The sequence below is a fragment of the Scleropages formosus genome, chromosome 1, assembly GCF_900964775.1.
Source record: "Scleropages formosus chromosome 1, fSclFor1.1, whole genome shotgun sequence".
NCBI classification, from domain to species: Eukaryota; Metazoa; Chordata; class Actinopteri; order Osteoglossiformes; family Osteoglossidae; genus Scleropages; species Scleropages formosus.
Window position 1 is genome coordinate 2,445,450 of NC_041806.1, and position 15,913 is coordinate 2,461,362.

General features: G+C 51.7%; 2 protein-coding genes across 3 annotated transcripts in view; both read left to right on the top strand.

The window, feature by feature from the left end:
- LOC108930258 (zinc finger protein 420-like) overlaps positions 1-15,913 on the top strand; it is a 1,123,701-nt gene that overhangs the window by 214,879 nt on the left and 892,909 nt on the right. The gene's annotated exons all lie outside the window — the stretch shown is intronic.
- Positions 16-12,138, top strand: LOC108930278 (ethanolamine-phosphate cytidylyltransferase-like). 2 transcript variants are annotated; one of them, XM_018745464.2, is made up of 13 exons: positions 16-323; positions 2,448-2,536; positions 2,812-2,973; positions 3,585-3,651; positions 3,723-3,864; positions 6,239-6,280; positions 7,869-8,007; positions 8,203-8,285; positions 8,658-8,735; positions 9,106-9,171; positions 9,518-9,583; positions 9,694-9,782; positions 10,101-12,138. In XM_018745464.2, exons 1-13 carry the CDS (start codon positions 193-195, stop codon positions 10,213-10,215), a joined length of 1,269 nt encoding a protein of 422 aa, XP_018600980.2. In that variant the 5' UTR covers positions 16-192; the 3' UTR covers positions 10,216-12,138. The 2 variants fall into 2 exon arrangements, with proteins under 2 accessions (XP_018600980.2, XP_018600981.2); XM_018745465.2 differs by having other exon boundaries at positions 18-323; positions 3,780-3,864.

The following is a 15,913-nucleotide window of genomic DNA, read 5'->3' on the forward strand; positions in this document are numbered from 1 at the left end:
GGCGCTGACCCGGAAGTGTTCCTCCTTCGCCGACAAGAGGGGACGTGATGTAATTTTCCTGGGAAAGTAGGCGCTGTCTCGCACCGGCGGAACGTCACTTTGTGGAAGAGCAGGCGGAGGTGTGTCGGTGACCCCGAGACTCGACTAAGCGCTTGAAGAGGCCGCGTGGTTGTGTGCAGAGCGGCGAGAGCGATGATTAAGAACGGACACCACGCGTCGGGAGAGCCGGCAGCTGGAAGTTCCGGAAGCGGAGTCGCGGGGACTGGCGGCGTGTGCAGCCCGGAGAAGAGGAGGCGCGTCGTGCGCGTGTGGTGCGACGGATGGTGAGTGCGACACCCACCGCGCGCATGACCCTCACGCTGGCACGTCCGGTACGGGCGCGATCTCCCTGTCGGCAGGTCATTGATTGGTTCGAAGCCCGCGTCCATCTGATGTAGGCGCCTGCGCTCACCACCTGTGCATGATCATTAGTACATTTGATTTGGTGGAGCCGTACGGCGTATCCTGATAACTTTAGAAATGAATGACTGTGTGAGGACACAGGAGGACTGGTTCTGGCACGTGGTTGTTGGTTCGAGTCCAACTCCTGGTGGACCTGCATGATCCTCGACCGGGTGCCTCAACCGGTTGTATGAATAGGTTAAATGGTGTGAAGTTGTCTAACAAAAAGAACTGTAGTTAGACTAGAGTATTTGTTTGTGTCTCGGGCTGCTTGTGAGAGAGAGAGAGAGAGAGAGAGGGAGCGCCCAGTTGTAGTTGCTCCAGGGAACATAGTCATGTGCGCTCGTACTCCAGTTAATACGGCCCGGTTAGAGGCGCGACGGCGGTGGTGGAGCCCAATGGGTTCCGAACCCCTGTCCTGCAGAGCGTGGACGCACCGTTAGGACCTGGCGTGTGTCAGTTCGAGTGGTGAGTCCCTCTCCCCCGGGTTGCCGGTTGTGTTGGGTCGATCACCCAGTCTGATTGGCTCGTGGTGAGGGAGGTCCCAGTGGAACGGTGCTCAGTTGCCGGCGATTCTCGGAACAACCCCCCCCCCCGGTTCCCACCCTGAGGTTTGCTGGAAACTCCTCCTGAATGGGAGATTTCCTCCAAGCTGGCAACCCGATACTCTGCATCGATTTAGAAACTGAGAGGAATCCTGTTTTCTGCACCGTGGTGTCGGGTTCGACTCCAGCGTTGGCACTATGATGCGACATGCGAGTTGAACTGCTGGGGAGGGGAGGGTGTTTCCCGTTTCAGTGCCCCCTTCCCCCAACCGGTGGTCCCGCATTGGGCGACAGGCTCTTTCGATACGTAATCGCTGGCAGGAGGATCAGCCCCCGGCTTCGCTCTTTGGTTTCGGCACCGGCGAGAGGGTCACGGGTACGAGAGCAGGGCCTCAAAGGTGACGGTCGCCGAAACAGACCTGGCGGTGCCCCCCCCCCCCCCCCCCCCCCCCCCCATCACTGCAAGGAGTCTGTTTGGAGTCTTGACCACACAGCGCATTCCTTTCTACAACCTGGTCCCCCTCACTGTCTCTTCAGTCCCATATTAATATCGTCATCATCATCATTATTATTATTATTACTACTCGCCATTATTTATCACCTGTTTACAAGGTGACTCAATGAATCCCCACCCCTTTACCCTTTAAAGGGCCCTTGCTGAGTTGATTAGGGGCAGTGGCACTGATTGCGGTCAGTCTGCACCCCCCCGTCCCTCTGACCCGATGGCTGAGCTCCCGGAGTCCCGGGTTCAAATTGTAGCTTAACTGCCCGTCACCTCCTGCATCGCCCTGTCTGCCAGGTAACCCCACTCGCACACACGCCTACTGGGCTTTTAAGATTTGAGTTTGACAAGTTGCCTTTTTGTCTTTCGCGCCGAGTAGCCGACCGAGAGGTGCTGGGTTCGATACCCCGTGTCCCTCTGCAGTATTGGGATGTGGTCTCTGAGGGGGACACTTGTGCACGATGCAGCTCTCCAAACATACAGCGGTTACGTAACCCGGCAGCGGGTCGTCGCTCCGCTGTGCTCTTGTTGTCGCCATGTCCCAGCCAATCGGAGGCCGCGCTTCGGAGGGGTCGTGTCTGCCCCGTCACGAGGTGCTGACACTCGTCGCTTGGAGGCGGGCGGGGCGGGGATGGGGCACTGGACTTTGGCCTCGGTCCCAGACGGCCGGTACTTGGAACAGCCGAAGGGGGGCCCTCAGAGGTTCCAGAAAGAGCCTCGTTGCCTCGGATACAGGAATGCAGCCGCTGACTGCCAAGGTGTCACTTACACAGCCCCTCCCCAAGGTTGTGATCACATGTGCCCCCTAGAGGGGTGCTACACTATGTTCCAGACAGGTGGTTGGTCCTGAGCTGAAGATGTGTGTGGTAATTCTGGCTAGTGAAACTGGTGGGGTTTGTGTTTCTAGAAGGTTCTCTGTGTTCCTCCCCCGTGCCGTTCACCAGCCTTGTGTTTTCCAGCTACGACATGGTCCATTACGGCCACTCGAACCAGCTGCGGCAGGCCAAGGCCATGGGCGACTACCTCGTTGTGGGGGTCCACACCGATGGTGAGTGTGTACCGTGGTAAAGCCTCTCTAACTCAGCCACACATTTATATTTGTTAATTTTTCCAACACTTTTCTCTATAGCAGCTCGTCATTTTGAATGATTTGCACTGATTTGTACAGCTGGGGTATTTTTACTGTGTTAGTGGAGGGTAAGAGGAGGATTCGAACCCGTGTTCTTTGAGTCCAAAGGCAGAAGCCGTAAGCACTGCGCCCCCCGCTGGCTCAGTCTTGCGCCGTTGACAGTGACCCTCCGTGTCGCCCCTCCCCCATGTCAGAGGAGATCGCGAGGCACAAGGGACCCCCCGTGTTCACGCAGGACGAGCGCTACAAGATGGTCCGCGCCATCAAGTGGGTGGACGAGATCGTGGAGGGGGCGCCTTACGTCACCGCGCTGGAGACCCTCGACAAGTACAACTGCGACTTCTGCGTCCACGGGGGTGAGGGAAGCGGGGGTGCTCGCTCTCGCTTTGGGGGAACGGGGAGCCTAGCACTCGAGAGGCGCCCGAAGCGGCGACCGCAAGGTTGTAGGTTCAGGTCTCGATTAGAGTGACTTCCGCTTGGCTCTCGCAGCTGCCGAATCCTTCCCCAGGTGACCCGATGTAACCTGTATGTGGGGGGGGGGGTGTCCTGTTAGGTGTACCAGCGTGCGCTAATTTCTGAAAAGTATCGGGACTAAAATTAATCCAACGTCCTGCATGCCAAGGTTCCTCGGGGTTCACAACCTTTTTCCTTACCAAGGGCAACGGCCCTACTCACCGACTCTCTTCCCTATTGTTGGTCGAACATTTCGGAAAAGGAACTTTACTCAGAATTAGTTCTTTGATGCAGTGTTACTATGGTAACGGGTTACACTACTAGATACAGTGCTCAAAGTTGTGAACCGACACCAGTCCTCCTGCTGGGCTTTGAGTCCTTCTCGGGTGTCCTGAGCGGGCCCCGACCCTCCCACCTCCCGCTCACGACACTCGCCTATCAGCCGTCGTTGCGCGTTTCGTTACGCCGTAGCGCTTCCTCTGTGTCGTGACGCCGGACGTTGTGTCCGTTGCAGATGACATCACGCTCACCGTAGATGGCAAAGACACGTACGAGGAGGTGAAGAAGTCCGGGAGATACAGGTACGGCGCCACGTTTCGGAGCGTCTGGGGTCCGGCGCTTTTTAATTTAAATTTTTTTTTCCTTTGGACAGCGCCAAGCTTTGCCCGGGGCCTCGAACCCTTTCGCTCAGACCCTCGCTGTGTTTCAGGGAGTGCAGACGGACGCAGGGCGTCTCCACCACGGACCTCGTGGGCCGCATGCTGCTGATGACCAAGGCCCACCACAGCAACATCGTGAGTGGTGTGTGTGTGTGTGTGTGTGTGTGTCCGTCCGTCCGTCCGTCCGTCCATTCTGGGCTTTGCTTCAATTTGCCCTACAGGCCAGACCTCCGTGTGCTCTCCGCTGCAACGCATTGATTTATCACAGCTATGGACTTGTGCTTCTTTCTATTTCCATATGGGCCAGTAGGTGGCGCAGCGGTTACAGTTGAACCATGGTTTGAATTCCACCTCCTGCTGTACTTCTGTTGATTGAGGTACTTGACCTAAATGAGTACAGTAAAATTACCCAGCTGTATAAATGGGTAAATTGCTGAAAATCTTTTTCAAAGGAGAGAAGCATTAGATTTTCCCCGCTTCGCACAAAAAGAGCTTTTTGACCGAAACGCACATGTTAAGAGCACCAGTTGTGTATTGAAACGAGGCCGCAGCAAGACCTGGGACATCCCGTGTGGCTGGGCTCACGCGTCCAGATTACGTCGGATGCTCGAGCTCACGGGATTTGGGTCACGTACGCAAGGTGCCCGGCGACGGAGGACGAGACGGACGAGATGTGCTGCCGTTTCTGTTACGTACTTATCTGACACTTTGCTCCAAAGCCGCTTATTTATAATTACCGAATATTCCCTTATTAACACCCCAATCATATTTAATGCCCCCCTGGCTATTTTTGGGAGGGGGGGGGAGATCACTTACCCGTTATGATGAAGTCCGTCGCTGTTTTATTGTATCCGTATAAGTGAAGGCGCATTTAAACTTTAAAACTTTTTGAAAGTCCGTCAAACTTTCAAAGACCATTCTTCAAAATTAACTGAATACATGGATATACAGTTCAATACCCGGGGCTGTCATTCATAATCGGAACGCACGTCCTCGCAACCGCTGTCGATATCGCCGTGTTCCGACAAAATGACCCCGTTTGCCGCCACCGCGTTTTCTAACACCTGCTGCCCAACGTCAACATCGTCCCGAGAAAACCCTTCGAACTCGGAGTCCTCTTGTTCTTCGTCCGACCGCAGGAATAAATGGTCTCCGGAGCCATCGAGCGCCGACGTAATGCCGCGCCTCTTAAACGATTCGCGTATAATTTCTGCTGTTATACGTGCCCGGGATTCCTTTATTTACTTAAATTCTAGCAAGCGCGTGCAAGTTTCAACGACTTAGGCTTCAGGCATCACAGAAATGATAAGACTTTTACCATACATGCTCTAATAAAGTGATTTGGGAATATGTTGCCGTACAGAACCAAAACCGAGGACCGATTTTTGATCTGTATTTAACGCCCCCGGGGGCCTTAATTAGGGAATATTCAGTATTTACCCATTTATACAGTTGGGTCATTTTTACTGGCGCTATTTAGGGTAAGTACCTTACTGAAGGGTACTACAGCTGGAGGTGGGATTTGAACTTGTAACCTTTGGGTCCCAAGATCAGTAACTCACCTCTGCTCTAGCAGCTGTTATTTCTCCGGCACTTTTTTTTTTTTCTCAAGTCTCTTCTCGGGTTAAGCTGTTTACGCTGTTTTATGCACCTGGGTAGTTTTCACTGTAACAGTTAAGGGTACTGCAGCAGGGGTAGGTTCGGAACCCAGATCCTTGAAGCTGACAGTTCTAACGGCTGCGCCACCCATTGAATTCCTCAATCCAGCAACGTCACGTTGGAAACTTCTCCACCAGCGTTGACGTAAATGGGCCGTACCGCGGTATCTCCAGTGGGTGTTTCAACAAAGTGCTGCGTTTCCTTCCTTTCCGGCAGGGGTGTGTGTGTGTGTGTGTGTGTGTGTGTGTGTGTGAGAGAGAGAGAGAGAGAGGGAGGGAGAGATCACACCCTGCAATCCTGTCAGCGCTGGAACATGGACCACACCTCCTTTAGGTTCTGCAAACCGCTCTTCGCGTGAACGAACAAACGTGTACATGCTTTACATTCCAATTCTTCTGCCTTCGGGCTCGAAGGTGGCAGGTTCCAGTCCCCTCTCCTGCTCTACTACCCTCAATCAAAGTATTTACCCTGAAATGGTGCAGTAAAAATGACCCAGCTCTATAAACAGGTTCCATCAGTGTAAGTAGCTTAACAGTTTAGGCCACTTTAGAGGGGGAAAAAGTGAGTAAATAAGGTAAAGGAATAAATGTCAGTTAGTTAACCCAGCAGGAAGAATGTGACGGTAACACACGTAGACGTACAGCAGAACAAACTGTACCCAATTTAAAGTGAAATTTTAAATCCGCCCAAGTGGATTCCTAAGTAAATCAGCGTAAGAAGCTTTGCGTAAAAACCTCGAGCTGGTTACGGACCTGCGTCGTTCTGTTGGCTTCTGGGCTCCGATCCCCAGCGCAGGCCGTGGCGTAGCACCAGTTCCATCCCCTTATGACTCCTCTCATTCTTTTCCCAGGACCATTCTGGCTACCAGCAGCACACGGACAACTTTGGGAAGGTAATGTAGCCATGGCGTTACCTTCACCCACCCCCCGCTCCGCAGGCAACAGCTCCGGTGCCCCGCGCCACCGATGGTGTCGACGCCGACTCCCAGTTTCTGCTTCTTTCCACACTCTGCGAATGAGCTCATCGGCTGAGAGGGGGGGACTCGCACCCCCCTTGAGGACACAGGACAGTACTTCCTCCACAAGGTCCATGATCATGAAGGGTTGAGACGTGATCTTTACCCCCAAATAAAATTAAAAGTGGGGGCGGTTGGGGCACTCGCTCCATCCATCCCCAGATGTGGTTCACGCAGGGGGGCGGTGCTGCTGATGATGACAAAGATGAAGAATTTTGTTTATGGAACGCAGGTGTCTAGGGCCACGAGGAGGCCAAGATCCCCGGCTCTGAAATTAAAATCGTGGCAGTTTTCCCTATTTTGCATCTACAAGTTTCGTGCTGGAGCTCAGAGAGCAGTTACCACACAACAGGTGTCATTCCACCTTCCGGCCACAGGCCGGCATAACGAGACTGGGATGAGTCTGGCCTGGTCCCCCCATCACCCCCCTCCTCTGGAGATACACATGTTTATACTAGTCATGCCATGAAAAGGGGGGAAAAGTGCTTTGAAATTCAGTTAAATGAAGGTGATCTTACGCTCTGGAGTGCCGATGAATCCAAATGTACAGACTCCTTGACTTGCTAACACTTTGTTCGTAACTCAAAAGACACTTTTTACATTACATTTACTCACTTAGCAGACGCTTTTCTCCAAAGCGGCTTCCAATAAACACTACGTAGTGTTATCAGCCCGCACACCTTGCGGTGACTTACACTGTTGGATACACTACTTACACTGGGTTACTCATCCATGCATCAGTGAAGCGCACACACTGTGATGCTCATACACTGAACTCTTTGCCCCCTGACGTGAGCCATAAAAGCTTAGTAGTGCAGATGTTCCTTAGTTTATAATAATGATCTCCCAACTTCAAGCTACAGGAAACTAAAATTCATTCAGAATAACGGAAAATAAAGATGTGTTTGCATGGTCTCGATCGTTGACCGTTATTTCCCACCACCATCATCGTCGTCGCCGTTTCCTCGCCACGGTCAGCGGAATCATCTCTGCTGTGAAAGTTTGCTTCCGCTTTCTGCCTCTCAGGAGCAGCGGACGTGAGCTGTAGACACTGTGGAAGGGAGTTCAATTAAGGTGGTGCGACATTTATTCCGTGTGGCTGCTCTTTACTGCCACCTATGGACCTGGAGGGTAAAAACAGGTCTGAAATATTTAAGTGACGGAAAATACTTGAGATGCTGGTAAAAGGATCCTTATCGTCGAACGTTTCCAACTCGACGGTGCGCGAGTGCGTTTGTACATTGTGACGTACAGAAGGAAGTGCTGGTGAGTTGAGCCCTGCTTGATTTTGGATGTTCCAGACTAGTAAATATGGTTAGTACCACGTTCACCACCGTGGTTCTTGAACAATGGAGGTGATGTGACACGTCAAAGTCAAAAGTGGTGAAATGATAAACGAGGATGATAATAAAGATAGTAATGAAGTAACTGAGGTTCTCCCATCTGGTCCCGTGTCCCCAACCAGGGTCCCCAAGGCCACAGCCCCTGGACGGGGGTCTCGCAGTTCCTCCAGACGTCCCAGAAGATCATCCAGTTTGCGTCGGGGAAGGAGCCTCAGCCGGGGGACACCATCATCTACGTGGCCGGGGCTTTCGACCTCTTCCGTATCCTTCCTCCAGTTGAGGCGTCTGCGGGCTGCCCGCTGGGAGGTGGAGCTCGTCCAGCGGGCGAGGAGCCGTGCGATCGGCCCTAAGAAGCAGGAAGCGTGTCGGTAGCTCAGTTTGCGTCGGCCTCTGTGGGAGCACGCTCGTTTGCCCTGAATTACCCCTAAGTGCGATGCCTTCACCCGAGCCTCTCAGACATCGGCCACGTGGACTTCCTGGAGACCGTGTACAAGCAGGCCGAGAAGCCTTACGTCATCGTGGGGCTGCACTTTGACCAGGTGAGTCCGTTGCGGGGTGGTTGGCCGCACCTGGTACTCGTTCCGTGAACAGGCTTCTCACGGACGCAGCTGCCAGTCTCGTTGATCCATGTCGGTTGGGCTTTTACCCCGTCGATGTAAACTAGTAAACGGGGAAAAGTACACTGTTTTACTCCAGGGATAAATATCCGAATACCGGCAGCAGCCGATGTAGCGGTTAAGGAACCTCTCTGGGCCCTTGGGTTCAAGTTCAGGGAAGGACCCTGCTGTTGTACCAGTGAGGAGGCTGCTCAGTGGGGATTTTTCTGATACGAATGTCATACGAGAGCTGACACTGTGTGCGTGTGTGTGTGTTCGCGCATCACTCAGCTCTGTATATCCTCTGTTTTGCAGGAAGTGAACCGCTACAAAGGGAAGAACTACCCCATCATGAACATCCATGAGAGGACCCTGAGTGTGCTGGCCTGCAGGGTGAGTGGCACGCGCACACACACACACACACATGCACACACATTCCATTCCCTCACGTGGTCAGGTATTCCAGAGCCGTTAAACCCCGCTGGATGGGCTCCGGAGCGGAATGTGCCGGAACAAAGGGCAGAGAACACAGCGCTGTCCCCTCCGGCCCTGGCACTCACGTTGGGTGCAGTGGGGGGGGGCGCGGGGGCTGAGAACAGTGCGGTCCTTTGTGCCGCGTCTCCCGTGGCTGAGGGGCAACTTTGAAAAGCTGATCTGTTGAGGCGATAAACACTGACATCCGAAGGTGCGAATCCACGTGACTGCCTCACACACACACACGCTCTCTCTCACTCATACTCTTTCTCTCCCCCCCTGCGAGCAGTACGTCTCGGAGGTGGTGATCGGGGCTCCCTACGCTGTCGGGGGCGACCTGCTGGATCATTTCAAGGTACGAGGACTTAGCAGAACACCACACCTATTGTCCACCGTGTTGGGTAAAGCTGTTTGGGGGTGTGTGTGTGTGTGTGTGTGTGTGTGTGTGCGCTTCTGCCCACGATAGACTCACTGAGACAAAGTCTGTCCCCTGAAAGGTGTTGGAGCCTTCACCCTATTCACCACGTTGCACCCATGTCACACGGTGTCTCGATCGACCAATCACAGCTCGGTGTTTTTGGCTCTACTGCGATTTAAACAGGACGGTTTTAAAGTCTCACACACGGTCACTTAAACCTAGTGAGCAGGTTATGGTTTAGGGTTACGGGTTCTGGTGTGACCCCCTCCCCCCGCCCCCCCAGGTGGACCTGGTGTGCCACGGGAAGACGGAGGTGCTGCTGGACAAGGACGGCTCGGACCCGTACGCCGTGAGTACCGACAACCGGCAACTTGCATCGTGAGCCTCGGCCGTGCGGCTGTAATTTGCTGAGAGTGGCGGGTGCCCTTCCCCCTCCCCCCTCCCCGACTCCACACACAGGAGCCCAAGAAGAGAGGGATCTTCCGCACGGTGGACAGCGGGAACGGCCTCTCCACGGACGACATCGTGCAGAGAATCATCCAGAACAGGTTGGTGTGTCGGAGGCGCCTCAACAGCAGGGGGCATCGCGGTTAAGGACATCGCACCGAAGGTTGCTGGGGGTTCTGCTCAGTGGCTCGTGTGTAAGGCAGTGGTTAGAGCTGCAACCTTCCGATTCTGAGGTTCCAGGTTCGAATCCCCCCTCCTGCTGCAGTTACCCTGAACTGTAACAGTAAACATTACCCTGCTGTGTTAGTGGATAATAAATGTAAAATAGCTGTAGCTACAGACTGTACTGTCAACTGGTGTGATGCACAGGGTTGCGATGAATAACCCCCCCCCCCCCCCCTCCACCAACCGTGTCCCAGGCTGCAGTTTGAGGCCCGGAACCAGATGAAGGAGGCCAAGGAGATGGCGGTGATCGAGGCCATGAAGCTGCGCGAGGAGGAGAAGACCCAGAACACGGCCCAGGCGGCGCAGTAGGGGGGCCACAGTGGGACCCGACACCGTGACTCCCTGTACGGACGAACGCCCCTAGGTCCGGCGTTCCCGTCGCTCCGACCCCACTCTTCTCCCCTCCTGGATGATACGTGCGTCCCTCCAGGTCGGGAGGGGTTAATAAGCTCAGACCACGTGGGCTCTTGTAAAAGTAATCATAAAAGAACTGATCGTTCCCCTTTTCAACCAAACTTCCCCCATGACCCCAGAGGCGTCCTGGAGTCGCTGTGGGTGACCGTCCTCTCCTCATGGACGCATGTGACCGTCGCGGGGGACGGGAAGAGAGCTCTCTGTGCGTTAAGGAGCAGACTGTGTGTGTGTGTGTGTGTGTGTGTGTGTGTGTGTGTGTGTGTGTGTGAGAGCACTCGCTACTATTATTAACATTTTAAATTGGAAAAATTAGTGATTTCTAGAATAACGTGTATGAAAGCACCTTCGGAGTGTGACGTACGCCGACTCCTCGACTTGCAAAACAGCTGGGACTGGAAGTCTGTTCATAACTCGTTTCGTTCATAACTCCAGAGTTAGTTTTACCTCCTCAGTCATGATCAATAAAATTTTAATAATGCAGGCTTATTTATTCATGGCTGAGGATTCTGCAGGAAACAGAGCTCGATGTAGTAAATTAGAAGTAAGTGAAGTTTTTAAGTTAACAAGTTTAACATGACATAAAGTAAAAACTCCATGTTCTCTCCACAGTCCCCTATTCAGTGCTGATTGTGGACCATAAACGTGCGCGTTGCCGTTTTTGTTACCAGCTGACACTGAGGGACACCAGACACGAGCTGCGAACGCGGTGGAAGCGAGTTGAATTGAAGCGGACCCGCAGCCCTGTTCGGCGTGGCTGTGTTTTACTGCCGCACGTCGACTTGTAGGGTGAACTCAGGTCGCGTGCGCTCCGCTGCAGGCAGGGTTTGCAGGAAAACGAGCGGGGAACGCGATTAGCGGCAACACGCATCGGCAGGGAGAACGTTTTCTGGAAATTCATAACTTGGAAGTTCTGAACGTGAGCCTGCGTGCTTCCTTGTTCTCCTCCAGCAGGTCCGCCGTAGACAAAGGGCGAGAGGTCAAAGGTCAGGATGCGGTGCGGTTCGCTTCCGAGAGCGAGGAACGGAGAATTGCCATAACTTGGTGTTTTTCTTCATTACTGTTAAAATGATCAAGAGCGTAGCGCTGCTTTGTCCACTGTAGTATCGTAGTGTTTACATATATTTACTATTTATTTAGGAGCATCGTGAAATACTTGAGAGGTGGAAAGAGGACCGACGTTAGAAAGGAGAAGAAAGGTGTTCTTATGTGGTCGTCTTTTTTTTTTTTTTAAAGCAGTGTGTGGATGTGCTGTGTACCATTTTATTATTGTGTCACAAGGATTGTGTGTGTGTGTGTGTGTGTGTGTGTGTGTGTTACGCACGGTCAACGTGAATATGGCTTCTGATTGTACCCCGTTCCGCTGTTTAATGCCGTCGATACGCACACGCTAAACTGTGAAGCTGTTAATTTATGGGGAGCGTGAGAACTTTGGAGACGAGGCTGGTTCCCGCGCAGACGGAGCGGTCGTTCGCGTGGGGTCGCGGTTCAGGGACGGGACAAGACCGCAAATTGACCTCGAGAATGCCTTTGTTCCCTTGAGCAGCGGTGGCCGAGTTGTGCGCGCGCGTGGGCTTTGCGTCAAACCTCTTTGTCACCCCATTTCTCTCGCTTCCTCACGTCGCCGTGCTTACCGTGGTAAGCTTTGCCCCTATGCTGGAGCCCTGTGCCGAACGTGATGAGATGAACCGTTCCCTTCAGGGGCCGAAAGGACGACGTCGGCGTTCGGTCCTAGGAAGCAAAGTGCCCAAGGAATGTCATGTTGCGTAATTCTTCACCCCTCATAGTTTCAGAGCTCCCGGTAAAAGTTACTTTGTTTTTACTCAATAAATTAACAAACAATCGTAAATACACCCAATTACAGCTACAGTGCTGCTTGAAAGTATGTGACCCCTGAAGGGATGCTCATTAATCTTGAATGAAATATTAACATAAGCTTATTAAATCTTAAAGGTATAAAATGAATAAATTACTACGATTTACACCCCTACTCTACTTTCCAACTTGGGTTAACCAGTGTAACTTGGGCTTCGCTCATTTTTGCACCGGCACCACGTGTGTCTTTCTTCTACACACACAGTTTCCTCTAAAGCAACACATGGAGTTGGTCACTACACACCAGTAGGTCACGTGAGGGACACTGATGCTCATTGAGTAACCGTTTCATGGTAAAACCGAGGTACACAAGGGTTACCATGCTTTGGAGCAGCGCAATGAGTCCGCAGACATCTGCGTGTAAAAGATCCCAAACATCCCCGATGCGGTCGGTTCAGTCGTCATTTTCTCGCTCGACGACAGGAAGTGTCTCATCGTGTCAGTCACATGACCATCCATCAAAGAGGAAGTGACATCACTAAATGCTAAAACAGTTTGCGACGGATACCTACCCCCCCTCCCCGATTGTTAACTTCCAAGGGCTAAAAGGCTTTGTTTAACTTTCACGTAAAGGGACAGTGACTGTAGTCCCTCCTCTGAGTTGTCAAATTTCCAAGCAAATGTTTAAGTATATAAATAAATGTAATATGTATGTTTGTTTGTTTATACATTTGTAAACTCGGCTCCCTGTTTACGGAACTTCTCCCGACTCGCTTTGTTTTTTCAGCTGCGTTGCACAAACATCGAATGGACTTGGTTTTGTCCCCATTGCGAAGGAGACGACCATTAGTAAATAATAATAATAATAATAATAAAAGCCACGTCACTAATAATTGCGTGATGTCATTTGTATCTTTTATCATCTAAGTGTTTTCAAGGGTACCGCTATGGGACGTGGGGTTCAAATGGTGGGCCTCGTGCTGACCTTTGACCTTCAACCGACACCTCGGTTTATTCCCCAAGTCCAAGTGTGGTACTTCGTGGTTAGAGGCGCAGCCCTGTCCTTGAAGGAGTTGGGTTCAAATCCCCCTCTTGCTCTGGTACCTTTCATCAAGGTACTTGCCTGTAAAATGACCCTGCTGTACAAGTGGGTAAATCGGTGTAATCACTCTGTCTTTCTGTACTGTAATGTAAATGTAATCTGTTACTGAGGAGTGTTGTAAAGGCACCAGCTATGCTAATAATAATTATTATGTATAGACGTATATTTTATATATATATTTATTATATTAATTATTAGTCCCTGTAATTATTATTATTAGTACGGCACTCCGTACCACACCTTCCTGAGTAACAGCGGGGCCGTTCCTTGAAGAGTGACACACACTTTGCGCGCGTGTGTTCTTGTAACAGGACCCGTTTGAGAACAGGCCGCTCAGCCCAGGAGATGCGACGATGCAGCGTGACGAGCGCTAACTCTGGTCGTACGACCGTTTGCGGTCTTGAACGCCCTACCTTTTGGCGCCGGAGGTGGGAGGGGCGCTTCGATCCCCCGGCCCCACGCCGCTCACCAAATGAGAGCACCAAAAGGGCGTCCTGCGGGGGCGCGGTAAATGTCGGCTCATCAGAGGTCACCCAGGAAGCTCCGGAAGGAAGGCCACTCATCTCGACCGCAAACGTCGAGGAGAGCAGCAAGTGGGGGGGAGATAAAAAAAAAAATACAGATCTGCTCTCCAGCTGCAGCGGCGACAGGTCGACAGCAACTGGACCATCTTTTACTCTGTTCCTCTGCAATCATATGAACACGGGCAGCAGGGGGCGCAGCGGTTACAACTGCTTCCTTATACTTAAAGGACCCAGGCTGGAATCCCATCTCCTGCTGTACTACCCTTGATCAGGGTAAAATCCACCCAGCTGGACAAATGGGTATATCAGTGTAAGTAGCTTAGTGCACAAATCTAACGAGGTAAATGAGGGTTAAACAAATAAATTAGATGAAACAAACACCACACCCTTATGGCCACTCGTGCATTACAGTGTAGGGAGGGGACACCAGGATCTGAGTGTTGCAGGTTCAAATCCCACCTCCTGCTGGAGTACCATTGGTCAAGACTCACCTGAAAATGTTCCACGGTAAAAAGTACCCTGCTGCGTAAATTGGTAAATGAGCTCAATGTGCTTTGGTGGAGGTGTCAGATAAGTGACGGATGTTTTTTTTTTTCTTTTTTCTTTTTTACTGAATCTTTGAACTGTGTGCAGTTCGCATTTGAAACACTTGGTAGGTGTTTCTCTGGGCTGGGGGCGGGGGTGACCGTGGTACAATACACCCAGTGTGAGGTATTCACACCTTTCTTTTCCAGCTGTGTTGACCTAACGGGGAGAATCTGAAGCCCCCCTTCTAGAATGTTCTAGAACAGCATCTTAAGAGTGGACTGTGAGCCGCTTGTGTCGACCAATCGGGTCGCAGCTGCGAGCGAAGGTGTGAAGTTGGCACGCACACACCAAGTGTGATTTAACCCCAAAAGGTCACACGCACACACGGTGCGCAATAAAATGCTGTTGGCACTGTTTTGGGAGCTCGACTCGTGTATCTGCGGGCCTCCAAAAACACATCCGTACATGAAAATAGCTTCCGGCCTCATTTTTGCTCTTGAACTGTACTGTTTACAGTAAAAAAAAAAAAAAAGTAAAATCTCGACGTCGTGCGGCGCCTTGGGCGAAAGTGTGAGCTCAGTAAAAGGAAACGTTTCATTCCATTGTGACAAAATACAGGACACTGCATGTAGGCCAGAGGACACTTTAAAACAGGGCTCTGGAAAATGAACACCTCACAGGTTTTACGATTGTGAAAAAAAAAATCAATAATAAATAAAATGTGCTTTTTTTTTTTCAATTCACATTTGCTTGTGATCATATTTTAATGCAGTATTTAAACAACGGAATTAATTTTTCTAACTGTCTGAGCAAATCTCTCATCTTTAGGTGCAGCCTTTGGGCTGGAAGGTCACAGGTTCGAATCCCACCTCTAGTTGTCCCCTTGAGCAAGGTAGTGGTACAATAAATGACTCGGGTAAAATTACCTAGCTGTATAAACGGGTAAAAAACCAGTAAGTAGTGCAGTTTAATGCTATAAATGTGTTTGTAGAATAGGGGGGTGCGGTGGCGCAGTGGGTTGGCCCACAGTCCTGCTGTCCGGTGGGTCTGGGGTTCAAGTCCCGCTTGGGGTGCCTTGTGACGGACTGGCGTCCCGTCCTGGGTGTGTTCCCTCCCCCTCTGGCCTTACGCCCCTGTGTTCCCGGGTAGGCTCCGGTTCCCCGTGACCCCATGTGGGACGAGCGGTTCTGAAAATGTGTGTGTGTGTGTGTGTTTGTAGAGAAACATAACCCGGCAGAGTTGGAATTGGGCTCCAACCCTCGTGGCCAATATGAAAATGTGTCAATAAACTCCTTATTTAAATTTATACTCGCGACAGTGAACAACACTGAAACAATTCAGGTCTTTTTATTCCGGGGGGAAAAAGTGAAACGTCCTTCTCTCAGCAGCGAAAAAATCTGAGCGTTTTACTCGACATGATGCGTGAAAGGGGGTAAAGTTTATTGCGGGACGCGGAAAAAAGCTGAGGGTGTTTCCAGTCGGTGGGAAGGAACTGTCCAGTTGTCCGCATCTCATCTGTGTCCACTGTCCGGTGGACACACAGTTATTGATCGGACGCGTCACTTTCCGGGGAACGGCTTTGGATTTGGCGGGGAAGAATGAAAACGTCCAGCTGAGGGCAGTGCAA

Coding starts and splice junctions, on each gene's coding strand:
- LOC108930278 (XM_018745464.2), top strand. CDS start 193: ATGATTAAGAACGGACACCACGCGTCGGGAGAGCCGGCAGCTGGAAGT. Junction 3,865..6,238: donor AGGCCCACCACAGCAACATC/GTGAGTGGTGTG, acceptor TTCTTTTCCCAG/GACCATTCTGGCTACCAGCA. Junction 6,281..7,868: donor ACACGGACAACTTTGGGAAG/GTAATGTAGCCA, acceptor GTCCCCAACCAG/GGTCCCCAAGGCCACAGCCC.